The sequence below is a fragment of the Nomascus leucogenys genome, chromosome 4, assembly GCF_006542625.1.
Source record: "Nomascus leucogenys isolate Asia chromosome 4, Asia_NLE_v1, whole genome shotgun sequence".
NCBI classification, from domain to species: Eukaryota; Metazoa; Chordata; class Mammalia; order Primates; family Hylobatidae; genus Nomascus; species Nomascus leucogenys.
The window spans coordinates 43030367-43045711 of record NC_044384.1 but is presented as its reverse complement, the minus strand read 5'-3'; the positions used below and the strand labels follow the sequence as shown (position 1 = coordinate 43045711).

The following is a 15345-nucleotide window of genomic DNA, read 5'->3' as shown; positions in this document are numbered from 1 at the left end:
GGGGAATTTGTAGTTCAAGTACAGTTCAGTTGTTGACAATAGAGACTGTTCCTAATATTGGATTAGTGACAATGATTCCAGAATGTTTTGTCATTTAAAACTACAGCATTATATGTACAGGAAAATTAAATAAGCTGGATAATTAGAAGTGTCAACAAAAAAAATCATAGGATCTGTAACTCTGGAGAGGAAACTATTTCTTATAAAGCGTCAGCCAAAAGACAGGCACTTTGAGGGAGAGGAGGGTAGAACAGGGATTTATGCTGAATGGGTTGGCCAAGTATACATACTCAACAGTTACAGAAGAAGCTATGAATATTCACGAAGGTGGTCCTAATGTATGCGTACTGAATAAACATGTGTTACATATGGCCCATGTTCACTTAGGGGTGGAAACTTTTAAATGTATTACCATTAAGCCCTATACATCAAAAGGTGAAGCAGAGACACGAAGGCACTCAAGTGTGCAGCCTCTGTGAAACTGGCCAGAACCAGTCCATGGTTGGTGGTCTTTTACCAAGAGAAAGTTACAGAAATAAATGTCTTGCATGGTTATGGCTGATAGAATAAGGGGTCAGTTAGCATCTGGTGGTGCTCTGTTGCCCAGGCTAGAGTGCAGTGGCGCAATCTCAGTTCACTGTAACCTCTGCCTCCCAGGTTCATGCCATTCTCCTGCCTCAGCCTCCTGAGTAGCTGGGACTACAGGTGCCTACCACCACACCCGGCTAATTTTTTTGTATTTTTAGTACAGACAGGGTTTCACCATGTTAGCCAGGATGATCTCCATCTCCTGACCTTGTGATCCACCCGCCTCGGCCTCCCAAAGTGCTGCGATTACAGGCCTGGGCCCCTGCGCCCGGCCAATTGTTTTATTCTTTAAGTGTAGGGAGGGGTGCATGACTTAACCCTTGGTTGACATGGCCTTAGGTCCTGTTTATTATTTGGTATCTTATTGTCACAGAGTTGTTCCGTCAGTCTTGTGATCTGTTTTTTAATATCAATGCTGATCAATTGTGTCTAAAACTACAAAAGGGAGGGGGTATGATGAGGTGTGTCTGACCTCCCATCCTGTTATGGTCAGAAACTCAGTTTGTAAGGTTCTCTGGAGTCCCCTTGGCCAACAAAGAGTCTGTTCACTTGGTTGGAGAGTTTTATTTGTAGTTCTCAGAAGCAACACCTAACAGCGAAAAATAGCACATTCTTGCCATAACTGAGGAATGATTGTGACACTGTTGTTCCCATGCTGTTGGATTGGCACCTGCTGCACACACTGCAGCTCCAGGGCTTCATGCTGCTGGCTCTTTGCTTGTGGCCAGTCCCCATGCCTGCAGAGACACAGCTCCTCAGCTCCCATTGGAGGGGATCAACAGCCAGTTTCCAGTGAACACATTTTCTTCTATTCATTTTGATATTATAAGTTATCTGGTGTAGGTGGAAATAGGAATACGTGGATCTTGGTTCAGAATTTAAAGATATTCCAGAGGCATGCATAGTATGTTACAGGTAGCACATTAAATGAGCCACAAAGTAATAGGGTGCCTTGTGTTCCTCTGTGTCAGCAGCAGTTTTCCTGAACTATGAGAGGTCACTGCGGTACGTGGACTATTCAGTTGGCCTAGCTAAGCAGAGGCTTTGGCTTTTTCTCTTTCAGAAAACTAACCAGAAATTTTGCTTCCCTTCAGAGAGAGACTTCGCCCCTAATAGTATCTGCCTAAAAATGCTTGTAAGCCCTCACTGCTCTTTGGGGAGAGCAATCCCACTGGGGAACAGCCAGATGCTTTTGGGTAGGGTAATGGGCTAGGAAATAGATAAAGTTGCCTTTCCAAAAAAACACTTGTCATGTACCCAAGGGAATAATTATAGTTTTTTAAATCGCAATTTTCAAATCAGAACTGAATAAAAATGTGGTAGTTATACAGGAAGAGCTGGCTGCCTGGGACAGTTCTTATAGCCATTTTATCCAGTCCCTGAAAAGAGGGATCCTTGATGATACACTTATTTAGACAAGGTGATTTTACTGGAACTCAGCACACAGCAGCAGGTCGTAAAATGGCTACAGAATAGAGCAATTCAGTCAACTTCAGAGGCTTTCTGGGCTTAGATGATTAGGCATGTGATTAGGAATGCTGTGAGAATTAAAGGAGCTCATTCACAGAGATGCAACACATCCTCAGAAATGCAGCCTCAACAGAAGGAAATGTGCTCTAATCCAGCTAGCTATCCCTCTGTCAGCAGGTGGTATGAAAAAATAACATTTATGTCTTTGGAAGAAAAAATTGCCTGAAATTCTAAGGGTTGTGGTAATCTAGAACTTTCTAAACCTGTCTATCTATTGATCAATCTATATGTGTGTATACACACACATATAGAAGTTCACTGTTGGGTTAAATTAAACTATATGGACTTGTGTTTGTGAACAAATGTAAGGCAGATTTTTGAATTTGTCTTGTGCTTGAATTCTGTTTCTGATATTATATTGAAGATGGATTACCATTTTTTAATGGCCTAAAACATGATTTATGAAGATAGTTATTAAGGCCACAGCCATCTATTTTAGAATCTAATTTTCAAAAGAAAATTGAGTTTTTCTGATGAACACTGAGTTGCTCAATAAACATACATTCTAGAGCCCCAACGCCATGTCCCAGAACCTGTGTAGCCAGGGTCTAGAACCACCTGTGGTAGTAGATGTGGCCTGGAACCACCAGGCACTTAAACACAAACCCTCAAGTACCATCCATATCACTGTCTCTATCCCATAAGATGGCCTCATTTTCAAAATAAAGTTGAAAAGTATAAAGCTGGGCGCTGGGGCCTTGGTAAAGGTGAGCTGTTTTTCTAGAGGTTTAATCTTGTCCTTAGTGTGTTCCACACTTGAAGCTTTTGCTTGAGGGATGGGGTTTCTCCTTTACACTCAACTATGTTCAGGCTGTTTGTGTCCCTGCCCTAGGGACATATTCTTTTCTAGTCTTTATGCTGTGGAAGAAAGATTAACCTAGCTGGTCTTCAGGGGAGTACCAGTTACCTCAAAACATGTTTTTTTTTTTTTTAATTTTAAATTTTAAATTTTTGTGGCTACATAGTAGGTGTATATATGAGATATTTTGATACAGGCATGCAATGTGTAATCAAATCATGGAAGATGGGGTATCCATCCCCTCAAGCATTTATCCTTTGTGTGAGAAATGTTATTTCTTGAACAATTATTTCTGAGGCTAGGAGGACGATCGCAAAGCTAGCCCCCCCTGCTCCCTAGGAGGGCAAAGGAGATGAGCTGCTTTAAGATGCAGAAAATCCTGAAGACCTAGAACCTTCTCCTTCCTTTCTCACAGCTTTCCACACTGGAGACTGTGCAGAGACCTAGAGAGGCTGGGGCTGCCTTGGGGTCTTTGACTATCACATGGGGAAAGCTCAGAACCTGCACAGCCCACTCTGCAGCTAAAATGGATAGCAGCAGGCTAACTCATCCTTGGCTTTTCCTATGAGCCACGGCTGCAAAAGTAATATGTAAAGTAGAAAAGGATGTTGTGTTTTAGGTAAAAAAAAGTCTTAAGATTAGGTAAATATCCTTATTCTTGGTTGACTATAGCATAGTATAAAACGGCTTTTCACCAGAATTATTCTGAAAATTATAATATAAAACAAGCCATGCTTGCTCTAACTAGGGCTGCCCCGTGGAACGTTCTGTGATGATGGAATTGTTCTATATAAAAATAATATGGTAGCCACTTGACATATGTGATTACTCAATACTTGAAATGTGGCTGGAGATTGAGGAACGAATTTTAAATTTTTATTTTAGTTTATGGCTATGTATTAGCACAGGTCTGAGAAAATATACCTTTATATGTACTTTGTTGCTGTTTATTCATTTTGTACACAGGAAGTTTTCATGTTAAATTTAGTTTTGTATAAAATTGCTTTGGACTGCGGTTTCCTCCATCAAGAACATCAAACAATGTCTAAGAAACTCTGTGATATGGTTTGGCTGTGTCCCTACCCAAATCTCATCTTGAATTGTAGCTCCCATAATTCCCGTATGTTGTGGGAGGGACCCAGTGGGAGATAACTGAATCATGGGGGTTTCCACCATACTGTTCTCGTGGTAGTTAATAAGTCTCACAACATCTGATGATTTTATAAAGGGGTTTCCCCTTTCACCTGGCTCTCATTCTCTCTTTGCCTGCTGCCATGTAAGATGTGCCTTTCACCTTCTGCCATGATTGTGAGGCCTCTCCAGCCACGTGGAACTGTGAGTCCATTAAACCTTTTTCTTAAAAAATTACCCAGTCTAGGGTATGTCTTTATCAGCAGCGTGAAAATGGACGAATACACTATGTCTACGTTGCGCTCTGAGTCTTGGGAACTCTTGTCCACAAAGAATTCTATGTGAAGTCAATACTATCAAATATATACTCTTCTCTCTTGACATATCCCACCTAGAAGATACAATCTCGCCTCAGCAGAGTCCATATCAGACCTGTGAGTATAACCCTGTGATTACAATACATGCCATGGCAGAACACACCACTTAAACAGCTAAATCCACCTTACAATAATGCTTTAAAAAGCAGCATTTCAGTTCTTGTGGTGGTGGTATGTGTTTTCACCATGTCACCCTCTGGCTGATCTTCACTACTGCCCTTCACCCTTATCACCTGGGAATCCTGTTCACAAAAGATTTTATCCATGTGAGATTATGTAGTTGGTTGGATACTGAAAGCATCCAGAGAGATGGTTTCTTTCATAATGCTCGCTACATTTATCAAGGATGGTATTGGACAAGGCCTGGGTGCTAAGAGCTATAGGGAACATAAGGATGTGAGTTTACAAAGATCCCATTTTCAGAATCACAAAGGTACACTGTCAGGTAAGAGTTTTGAGCCACAGCTAGTGAGTGGCAAGAGGCAGTCTGGGAGACAATGTTTGGATGCCAAGACATTGGAACATTGCTAACATCTTGCATTATGGCACAGTTTTATGACAGGGATGGTCTGTCGGCTGAACTTAGGTATCCTGCCTTTAAAATAAAGTAGTGACTGTCTTTTCATAATTTGCATAAACATTTAAATTAACAGCATTTTTACTTTTTCTCAATTTAGCTTGTTGTCTGTTTCTACTGGTCTATCCTGAAGTGTGAAGCAGTTCTTGATTTAGCACAAGATTATGTATTAACTGATTTCAGGTTTATTAATATTTCATGGGGTTCCATACTAAGTAGCAATGGATTTGCCAGAGTAACATGAAGTCCCCATCTGATGTGGTCTGGATTTGTGTCCCTGCCCAAATCTCATGTTGAATTGTAATCCCCAGTGTTGGAGGAGGGGCCTCGTGGGAGGTGATTGAATCATGGGGGCGATTTCCACCTTGCCATTCTTGTGAGAGTGACTTCTCATGAGATCTGGTGCTTACTAGTGTGTAGCACCTCCCCCTTCACTCTCTTCTTCCTTCTCCAGCCATGTAAGATGTGCCTGCTTTCCCTTCCCCTTCCCCTTCAGCCATGATTGTAAGTTTCCTGAGGCCTCCCCAGCTATGCTTCTTGTACAGCCTGCAGAACTTCAAGTCAGTTAAACCTCTCTTCTTTATAAATTACCCAGCTTTAGGTAGTTCTTTATAGCTATGTGAGAATGGATTAATACACCATCTCCACACTGAAGACACAGAGGACACAGGGAAGGTGACCAAAAGTTAATTGAGTGGTACTGGCATGAAGCACTTCACCTCAAGGAGGGTTCTCATTGTGGGCTAGGGCTTCCCAGAACCCTGAGGTGGAGGTGGACTGGAGCTGGACCTTGGGAGGAAACTCTAGGTGTAAAGGCACAGGAGGAGGCCAAGCTGGAGTTTTGGAGAGAGAGAGTGGTTCCAGAGAGCAAGGCAAGATAGGTAATATAGAAAGTCAATGGCTGGAAACAAAGGGGCAAAAGAGGAGCTAACCTTTCTGAATTCTCAACTATATATTAGCTTTTTTAATGGCCACAGTTAACTCCATAATGGAGGCCATGTGTGTTAACAAGAGAATGCATGGCTGGAAAAACAGAATCCAGTCTGGGTTGCTTAAGCCAAAGAAGGATATCTGGCTCGGTGTGGTGGCTCATGCCTCTAATCCCAGCACTTTGGGAGGCTGAGGTGGGAGGATTGCTTGAGCCCAGGAATTCAAGACAAGTCTAGGCAACATAGGGAGACTGCATCTCTATAAATAATAATAAAAATATTAACCAGGTGGTGTGTGCCTCTGGTCCCAGGTACTTGAGAAACTGAGGTGGGAGGATTGCTTGTGCCCAGGAAGTCAAGGCTGCAGTGAGCCATGATTGCGCCACTGCACTCCAGCCTGGGCAACAGAGTGAGACCCTGTCTCAAAAAAAAAAAAAAAAAAAAAAAAAAAGAAAAGAAAAAAACATAGGGAAACTCATCTCAAGATCCCAAGGGTAAGAGCACAGTCAACTTGGATTGGAAATCCACCTGGTGTCCAATTAACTGTAATGAAGGGGCCAGACTTTACTGGACAAATATAGCTACCAGGGACTCTGTGAATGGCTACTGGACGGAAAAAAGTTATAATCATCTTTAGAGCAACTGCTAAAACATAAAGCAGTGTAGTATAAAAACCAATAGATAAATTGAATAGAATTATTTAAACAAAACTGAAGGAGTAAATATGGGTCTACCTACAGCATGCCTGGTCATTGAGTTGATAATTGATGAAATTGGATGATGGATACATGGGGATTCATTATGTTCTTCTATCTTCGTAAACGTTAAAAACTCTCCATAATAAAAGGTTTAGAAAAATACATGCATTTATGCAGAAACTAAAAAGCTCCATTGGTCCTTCTATTCTAGTTATTATATATGCTTTACTGGAATAAAAACAGATTTTGAATTATTCTCCATGCAATAAAAGCAAAACCACCCAGACTCATTAAGTAACAAATTTCAGATTTGGTGAGCATCATTGTCACCACTTCAGTTGATTAAAAATCTTGATGGCTGGAACCTTTCCTGGCAATTTTGATTTAGTAGATCTGGAGGGGGATCTGGATATCTTACTTTCTACACACGATTCTAGTGGCATTGGTGCATGTCAGCTTTAAGGGCTAGATTCTGTGGATTATCAGGGGCAGGCTGCCCCTTTTCATTCCTATCTTTGGCTTGGTTACTTCCCTGCAAGCAGCATGATGATGTAGCACTTTATGTACAATCTTAACTACATCGATGCATCATGAGGCATTCTGCCATTTATTCTCATTTTGTGACTCCAGCATACTTTTTCCTGGGCAGTTGATTTATAATATAGCCCATTTCCATTTTAATTGCTTTAGTTTCAAAACATAAATTTCCTGGGTGTTTTTTCCCAATTTAACCCACTTAACCTCCTGTTGTTGGGTCTTTTGCCAGAAGCGCTCCCCTCCTCCTTTATCAGGGCCAGCTTCATGGGTGGGTGACCTGTGCAGTCACACAGGGCCCATACTCAGAAGGGCCTCACACTTCTTAGTTTAGTGCTCTTCTGGCACTATTTTATTTTTGAACCTGTGTTCTGTAAGTGAAGTCTGATGGGACAACGGAATATACACGAGTGGAGGAGACACGCGCGACATATATCCAGTGTTCCTTACCGCCCCATTCACATGTAGCCTTTGTGATCCCCTGTGAGCAGAGAACTCCATTGGACCCATGATGTATCAGAGCTCGAAGAGATTAACAGTGAGTACAAAGTAAGCATCTTATATCTACAATTGAGTAAGTGGGGGATGCTGAGAGCCCCAACAGGCTGCACTTCCCATCCGAACCAGACTGGCTTCAAACACAGGAAGAAGGCAATGGCATTCTAAGAAATATGAATGACCAAGGAGCCCTATCATATCCTTTTTTACTTATGTACATTCCTGTGTTAGCCAACCACTTATGCTGAAAATACTAAGAAGTGAAACAGGAACAAACAGTTGAGTTAGTCTTGTACAGTGTTTCTACTGTTGTGGCAAGAACGAAACACATATGCATACAGTATGTAAACATCAGCTATAAAATACAAATTGTGTAATTTTGGTGATCCTGCATGAGTTAAATGCTCATATTTTCTTTTTTTTCTTTGAGACGGAGTCTTGCTCTGTCATCCAGGCTGGAATGCAGTGGTGTGATCTCGGCTCACTGCAAGCTCTGCCTCCTGGGTTCACACCATTCTCCTGCCTCAGCCTCCCGAGTAGCTGGGACTACAGGCGTCCGCCACCACGCCCGGCTAATTTCTTTTTTTGTATTTTTAGTAGAGATGGGGTTTCACTGTGTTAGCCAGGATGGTCTTGATCTCCTAACCTCGTGATCCACCAGCCTCGGCCTTCCAAAGTGCTGGGATTACAGGCGTGAGCCACTGCGCCCGGCCAAATGCTCATATTTTCATTTAAAACTGGAATTGCACAATATAAAGATGAATAGTAAAATGCATGATAGGAATTTAACATTTAAGTTTTTAGTTAGAACAGCATTAAGTAGCAAATAAAAAACACAGCCATAACAAGTTGAGAAAGACACTATGGAAGAAAGGAAAAACATTACATTTTAGTACCTGTAAAGGTAATGTTTTCCTGCTGTTTGCACAAAAGCCTCACATCTTCATTTTGTACTGGATCCCGCATAGCGTGGAGTCAGTCCTGCTCTTCCCTGCTCACTCCTTCTGAGGCACGTCTTGAGCCTTTCCTTATCATAACCCCCTTCCTTTGATAACCTTTTGAGAACTCCCACTTGATTGCCACGGATTTGAGTGGCACCGCTGACCTTCCGGTTCCTCTGCTGCTTCACTTGTGGAATCCAGGGCTGATTTAGAAATGCTGTGATTTGGGGGATTCCCAAGTACAAAAAAAGGGGTATCTGCTACAGTGGAAGATGACATAACTTCTCAACTCCCTTCTAACCTCGCTTGTCTTGGAGAAGCAGCCAAATGCTAGAATCTCTTATCCAGTGCCGTTGGCTCTTCCTTTGATCAGTTCTGCCAAGAAAAATACTTCCGGAAGACTAACCTCCAGCTATTGTCCTGGACGACTTGGTCTCTCTATATCCTTTTCTGCCACTCTATGAATTGTTGCACATTTATAAATCCTTGAAGTATAATAACCTAAACAATTAAATTAAAAGGGCCAAAATGTCTCCTAGAGAATATGTGACAGTCATGTTATGGTTAAAACACACACACACACACACACACACACACACACACACACACACACACGTTTAAATGACCACACTGAATTATAACTAAGTGGTTATTTTGGGATTGCAAAGGTAAGAGGTCTCGCTATTTTAAAGCAAATGAAGAAGCTGTTAATACGAAGCTCAATTTATGCTCCCAAAGGCTTTTAAGCACTGATATTTCAAGACTGAACTATTACAAATATGGGGAAGCAGCCAGTTAGAGCTTGCCCTGATCCTTGAAGGCTAACTAACTCTTCATCTTGGTTTTCCACAGGGGCTATGGAAAGTGGTAGGTGGAGGAGATATCGAAGGCACTTTCTCATGAATATCTATCAATCACTATTGTCAACAATCAAAAAACATGTTTCAGAGCAAAAGAAGTACATGTGGAGAATCCTGTGGACTGCTCTTAGGTCCCCAGTGGGTTTGGAAGAGGGAAACCCTGGGTTGATTAGCAGGTAGACACAGTGCAAAGGAAGGAAGTCTGGCCAATCACCAGGGTAGGGAGAAGTCAGGAAAGAGAGAGTGAGCCAGCTGGGACTGAAGTGTGCAGATGGTACAGGCCCCTGCACCTCATTCCTCAAAACTCCTAATTCTCTAACCTCTGGGACTTCAGTACAAAAACTGCAGCCACCCAAAGAACTTGGGGCTAGGTGGGTGACTCCCCACTTTCCCTGTTGGGAAGTAGGGTGAAGGCCTTGCTTCTGCCCACAGCCAGGACTGTAGAGGGAGGAAATAAATAGGCATTCCTAATTGAAAATCTGAGCAACCTTCTCTGTAAAAATGTCATTAAATGTAGTAGGTATGTCAGATTTATCTTGTGTCATATATTAAGCATATGTGGGCTAGAGGTTCCCCCATATGTCAATGGGAAAATGATTTCTGAATTACAGGCAACTTGCTTCCAAAGGAACTCTTGGGAGCCCACCCTGTTCTAAGCAGGAGACTGCTCGTCCTAAGGATGGCCAGGGACCAGGCAAAGTGAGGCTGGACAACTCAGAGCTGTGAAGAGGCAGGCAGAGCAGGTGGAAAGCTTCTGTTAACAGTGACTGGCACCATTAAAACTTTCTTTATGAAGAGTCGTGCAAAGCAATGTTTGGGAATTTTTTGTTTTTAAACGGTAAGAATAAAGTACAGCAGAAGTACACTTTCTTTAAAAAGTTAATAAGGAAGATAATTGTGGAACATGTACAAACATCATAACACAAAACTGGAAGCAAGAAACTTCACTGGAAACTGATGAGGAAGACAAACTTTATAGGAAGCTACAAAAGAAATGAGCAGAGCGAGATATTTGTGGTAAGGGATACAAAGAACATGCAATTGTGTATTTGAGAGGTTTCATGGAACATTATGACCCATCCAATGAAGACATCAACATTATTTAACAACAAAAATTGAGGAAGAGCAGTATGAAAATATTCTAATGCAGTACTGTCCAACAGAACTTTCTGTGGTGATGGAAATGTTCCATATCTTTGTGCTAATACAGAATCTACCAGCCACATGAATACTCAAAATGTGGCTAATGCAATTGAAGAAATGAATTTTTCATATAATTTAAATTTAAATAGTCATATGTGACTAGTGGCTCCTGAATGAACGATGCAGTTCTAATGCTTCATGGGTCAAAACCAGTGGTTTCTTTGGGGGACTTCTCTAATCAGTGCTAAAGGATTGAGGGTTGAGTGCTGAAGAAGAGGAAAACACTCATTAGACTTATTTGGGCACTTACACAAGATTCCAAATTCCCCATTGCTTCCAGAGGCAGGGGACAGCACAACCTGCTGTGGAGGCCTCACTACGAGCCTGGCTAATGTCGGTGGGACTAAAAGGCTTACAATTTTGGTCATTCAGCTAGAAAGAGGCCTATTGTTCCACACACAAAACTGGAGGTCACCCCTAGGGCCATCTATGTATGGAAACTACCACTCTGGAGCTGGTAGGGAGTTGGAGGGAGCTCACTTCCGGATGGGGTTTCCAGAGCCAGAGGAGGATTTAGAAGTGGAGGAAGTGGAGGGACCGGAGGGTCCTGAGGGCCCTTTCTGGCCACCTGCAGGCTGCACAGGCCCTTTCTGTTTTGGGATTACGATCTTGTTCTTGCTCTTAAACACTTTGCTGGGATCTAGCTTATTCACAAAGGAGTCGGTCTCTTCTGTGAGCAGGTTTGTGTTGTAGGTGATAGGTTTGTACATGCTGAACCATTGCTGTAAGGCAGAATTGGAAGACAAGGTCACAATTCAAAGGAAAAATGCCATTCTATTTTTGGGGGATGCAGGAGAGCTGGGAACAGGAGGCAGAGGTACATTTTCATGAAAAACTGCCTAAAAATCTATTTGCTCTTCCTTTAAGTGGAGGTGATAACAGATCCCATCAACCTCTGGTAAGATACACACATTGTAGCCGGGCGCGGTGGCTCACGCTTGTAATCCCAGCACTTTGGATGGCCGAGGTGGGCGGATCACGAGGTCAGGAGATCGAGACCACAGTGAAACCCCATCCCTACTAAAAATACAAAAAATTAGCCGGGCGTGGTGGCGGGCGCCTGTAATCCCAGCTACTCGGAGAGGCTGAGGCAGGAGAATGGCGTGAACCTGGGAGGCGGAGCTTGCTTGCAGTGAGCCGAGACTGCGCCACTGCACTCCAGCCTGGGCGACAGAGCAAGACTCCATCTCAAAAAAAAAAAAAAAAAAAAGATACACACATTGCTTTATGAGGTCTCATGACCTTTAAGATAAATGCAGTATGAAAACTAAGAATCTGAGCACACTTCCTTCTGATTTAGTGAGTCCTGAGCCTGGGATGCTAGATCCTAAAGCACTAGAGGACAGCGTCTATTGTTCTGCCCTCAAACCAGCTACTCCCCATCAGGTGGATTCTGGCAGCACCATTCCCCCATGAAAGGCAGGAGACAGAGACCAGTGTGGGCCTCGACTGAGGGATGCTGTATCTTGTTGGTGTTCTGTTTCCTACTGTTTTTTTAGGCAGCTGAGGGCAAAGGACATCCACATTTATTTACCTTTTAAATCACAGCCGCCTCTCAATGTTGACCAGATAAATGTTACAATTATGTGACATTTGAAGAAAATGAAGCCTACTAGATGAATACATACATAGTAAGGTGAGCTGGAGCTGAGTTCCTAATTTGCTGCTAATTTAGAGCTGCAAGAAACCACCATGAAGGAGCCCAGATGAGCTCACTCTAGTCAAAAGTTTTTCCAGCCACACTTGGTGTTTTCAAACCAGGTTGTATACCTGGCATCTGTATGTCTGAAATGGTGACCAGACCTGTAATATAAATGAGACACACCCACACAATGGAATACTCTGTAGCCACTGAAGAGGACAAGTGCTCTAAATGTACTGAAAGGGAATAAGCCCCAAGATGGAGTGTTATGTGAAAAGAACAAGATGCAGAATCATGTTGACAGTACATTACACTTGAGATTTAGAAAAAAGGAACACCAAAAGTATGCATGCATGCTTTACGTGCAATGAGTATCTTGGGAAGGGCGTACAGGAAATTCGTAATAGCAGCTGCCACTGGGGACGCACACTTGGAGAACAGGGGAGTGAGAATCTGACTTTTCACTCCTCTTGGGTGCATGTACTGCCAACCCAGAACAAGCCATGGGACATAAACTATCCAATAGAATTTAATTAAAACTCCCCAGTTAATTCTGAGGATCAGTCAAGTTTGGGAACCACTTAACTGGATGAGTATAAAGTGAGGTTGTCCATTGGAATCATCTGTCTTGCTTATTGAAAATGCAGGTTCCTGGGCCCCACCCTAGATCTCCTGAATCAGATGGGGAAGTTGGGAACCTGCAATGTAACCATTTCCTCAGTAGATTTTGGAATATACCATGGTTTGCGATGGCAGGTGTTCCTCCCTTACCTTGGCCTGTGGGCTAATGCCATAGCTGGTGAAGGCATATTGCCACTGGGGCAGGCCCAGGTGGGTGATGAGCAGGCGGTAATAGGCAGTAAAGGTGTCTGTGAGAAAATGCCAGTATAACGCTCTGTCCAGGAACCAGATCTCAGTGTCTTCTGCTAATGCTGAAGTAGAAGACAAAGGAAGTAAAAGATAAGGAATAGCTTAACAGTTTTTTCTTTTTAACTATAAAAGGTTATACTCATGGCCTTAAAAAAAAAAAATCCCAACAGAGAGAATAGAAAATGTAAAGTAAAAGTTCCCCTTCTGCCCCACTTCTAACCCTCCAGTCTCCTTCTCTAGTGGCCACTTTACCAGTTCCTTTGACACTCTTACAAATTTTTGCTAGATCAGTAGATTGATCTATCTGCTGGTCTCTAACCATCTGGAAGTTCAGTCAGGCTATGTAGGCAGCTGCTCCTTTTCTGTGTGTCATAGCACTCCCCTCCCCCAGTAGGGGGGTGGAATACCGTGGTCTCAGCTTTCCTGACAGAGAAAAACACTGAATGGCTTGGGTTTTTTTGAAGAGGTCTCTATCAGTGCCATGAAAAACAAAAAGTGCCACAAAAAACCACCATGAAGGAGCTTAGCCCAGTTCACTCCTGGGAGCCTTGCTTATACTGTGGTGTGATGTCCTGCCTCCAAGTTTCTGACTTTTCATTCTTACTACTTCAAGCCTGTCCTACTTCCTCTGCTGTCTAGATAGCTATAACATCTCCGTAAGTGCCCTCCATTATCCATCCAGTCTCTTTCTTTGCCAAAACTGCTGGTAGTCATGATCCCTGCCATTTTACTAAACAACCTTCATTAACTCCCCACTGTCTTCCACATTATGTCCAAACTCCTTTGCTTGCTTTCAAAGCTCTGCATCAGAGACAGCAATTGGCCTTCTAGCTTAATCTCCTCCTCATCCCCTACATGAACCATGTGGCCCATTGAAATGGAATTATTTGTCATTCCCCACAAATCAATTGTACTTTCCCATGGCTTGGCTTTTACCCATCTGTCCCTTTGCCTGGATGCTCTCTTGTCTCTTTTACTCCACCAAATCCTCCTCCCTACCCGGTATCTAATTCCTACCCCACAGTTCAAGATGCAGCTCCAAGACTACTTTGCAACAGCTCCTCTAGCTGGATGATTTCTCCTTTCTCCAGAGGTAAATCCTGGTGTCTGTATCCTCTCACCCCTACCAGACAGCTAGCTGAAGAGGGCTGCCATTGTCCAGCTCTGTAGTTTCACAGTCCCTAGGCTGGGGTCTGAAGTGCTGTTAGGGAGCTAGGTGGCAGCTGCTGCTTGAGGGCAGAGAGGCTTTTAATTTCCCATCTGGGGTCTTTGGTCTAGTAATTCAGGTTTTTATTGCTGTTAATTGGCCTAGATATAGAAGTATAAAAGAAAGATAAAAGATAATGTGTTTTCTGGATGCTTATCTAGTGCATGAACTTGCTGTAGGAGTCTATAAACAAAATGTCTATTTCTTTTGGTTTTTACTCCCATATTATCCTAATACCATCAACTATTTGGCAATAACTCACAAATGAAGATGGATAAAAGGACTAATAATTAGCCCAGAGGGTGATGCTCAGAGAGAACCAAAGGGGTTTTTGGGTTTGGGACACACAAGGAACCTGGGAGCATCTCAAGAGGCCAAGGAGGTATGTGTCTCCTGAGCCATGGCTGACAAGCAAGGTCAGGCAAGACCCTAGCCGAACTACACGACCACGCTTGTAAACAATTCTTACCTGGTTTCCCACTTTTGTAGACGAGGCAAACTTTCCCATTGCCATTGCATGAATCCAGCTCAAATATCACACTGCGAGAGTCAAAGTGAGGCTTCTCTGGCTGATCATCACTGGCTGCAAATCCAGAAGTTAATGGTAATGTTCAAACAAACTCAACTCAAACACATACCTATATATCCAACTTTGCTAGGTGGAAAAAACAGAAGGAAAAAGCCTTATCTCAAACATATATTTAAGTAGTATTTTCAAATAAATTCTGTATTTGAATTAAAGCCCTAATCTCATTCATGGACTAGGCCTTCTGTCTGGGTTTCTCTATCAGCAACGGACAATATCAGGGAATCAGGGAAAAGGAGGCAAGAGAAAAGCAAACTGAACTTCTTGGAAGTGGGACCACAGAGCAATCTGAATGGCTTGATGCTGACATAACTTCATTTCCTTTCCTGAGATTGTTTATTCTACAAAAGTGGGATAGCAAACACATTATTTGAA

General features: G+C 42.7%; 1 protein-coding gene across 6 annotated transcripts in view; it reads right to left on the bottom strand.

Annotated features, from left to right (window-relative positions):
* The window catches only part of TPGS2 (tubulin polyglutamylase complex subunit 2), a 53145-nt gene that overhangs the window by 3535 nt on the left and 34265 nt on the right, over nt 1–15345 (bottom strand). For 3 of the 6 annotated variants that reach the window (XR_004029640.1, XM_003261908.4, XM_030810557.1), the window contains exons 5-7: nt 14854–14967; nt 13079–13239; nt 8446–11387 (exon numbers count right to left, since the gene is read on the bottom strand). Coding sequence is in view for 5 of the 6 variants with exons in the window: in XM_003261908.4 (XP_003261956.2) it covers nt 11142–11387; nt 13079–13239; nt 14854–14967 (521 nt within the window). In the remaining variant the exon portion in view is untranslated. Of the gene's footprint in view, nt 1–829; nt 1423–8359; nt 8399–8445; nt 11388–13078; nt 13240–14853; nt 14968–15345 lie in introns of those variants that run through there. The other 3 variants (XM_004087720.3, XM_030810558.1, XM_012506313.2) reach the window with 3 other exon arrangements.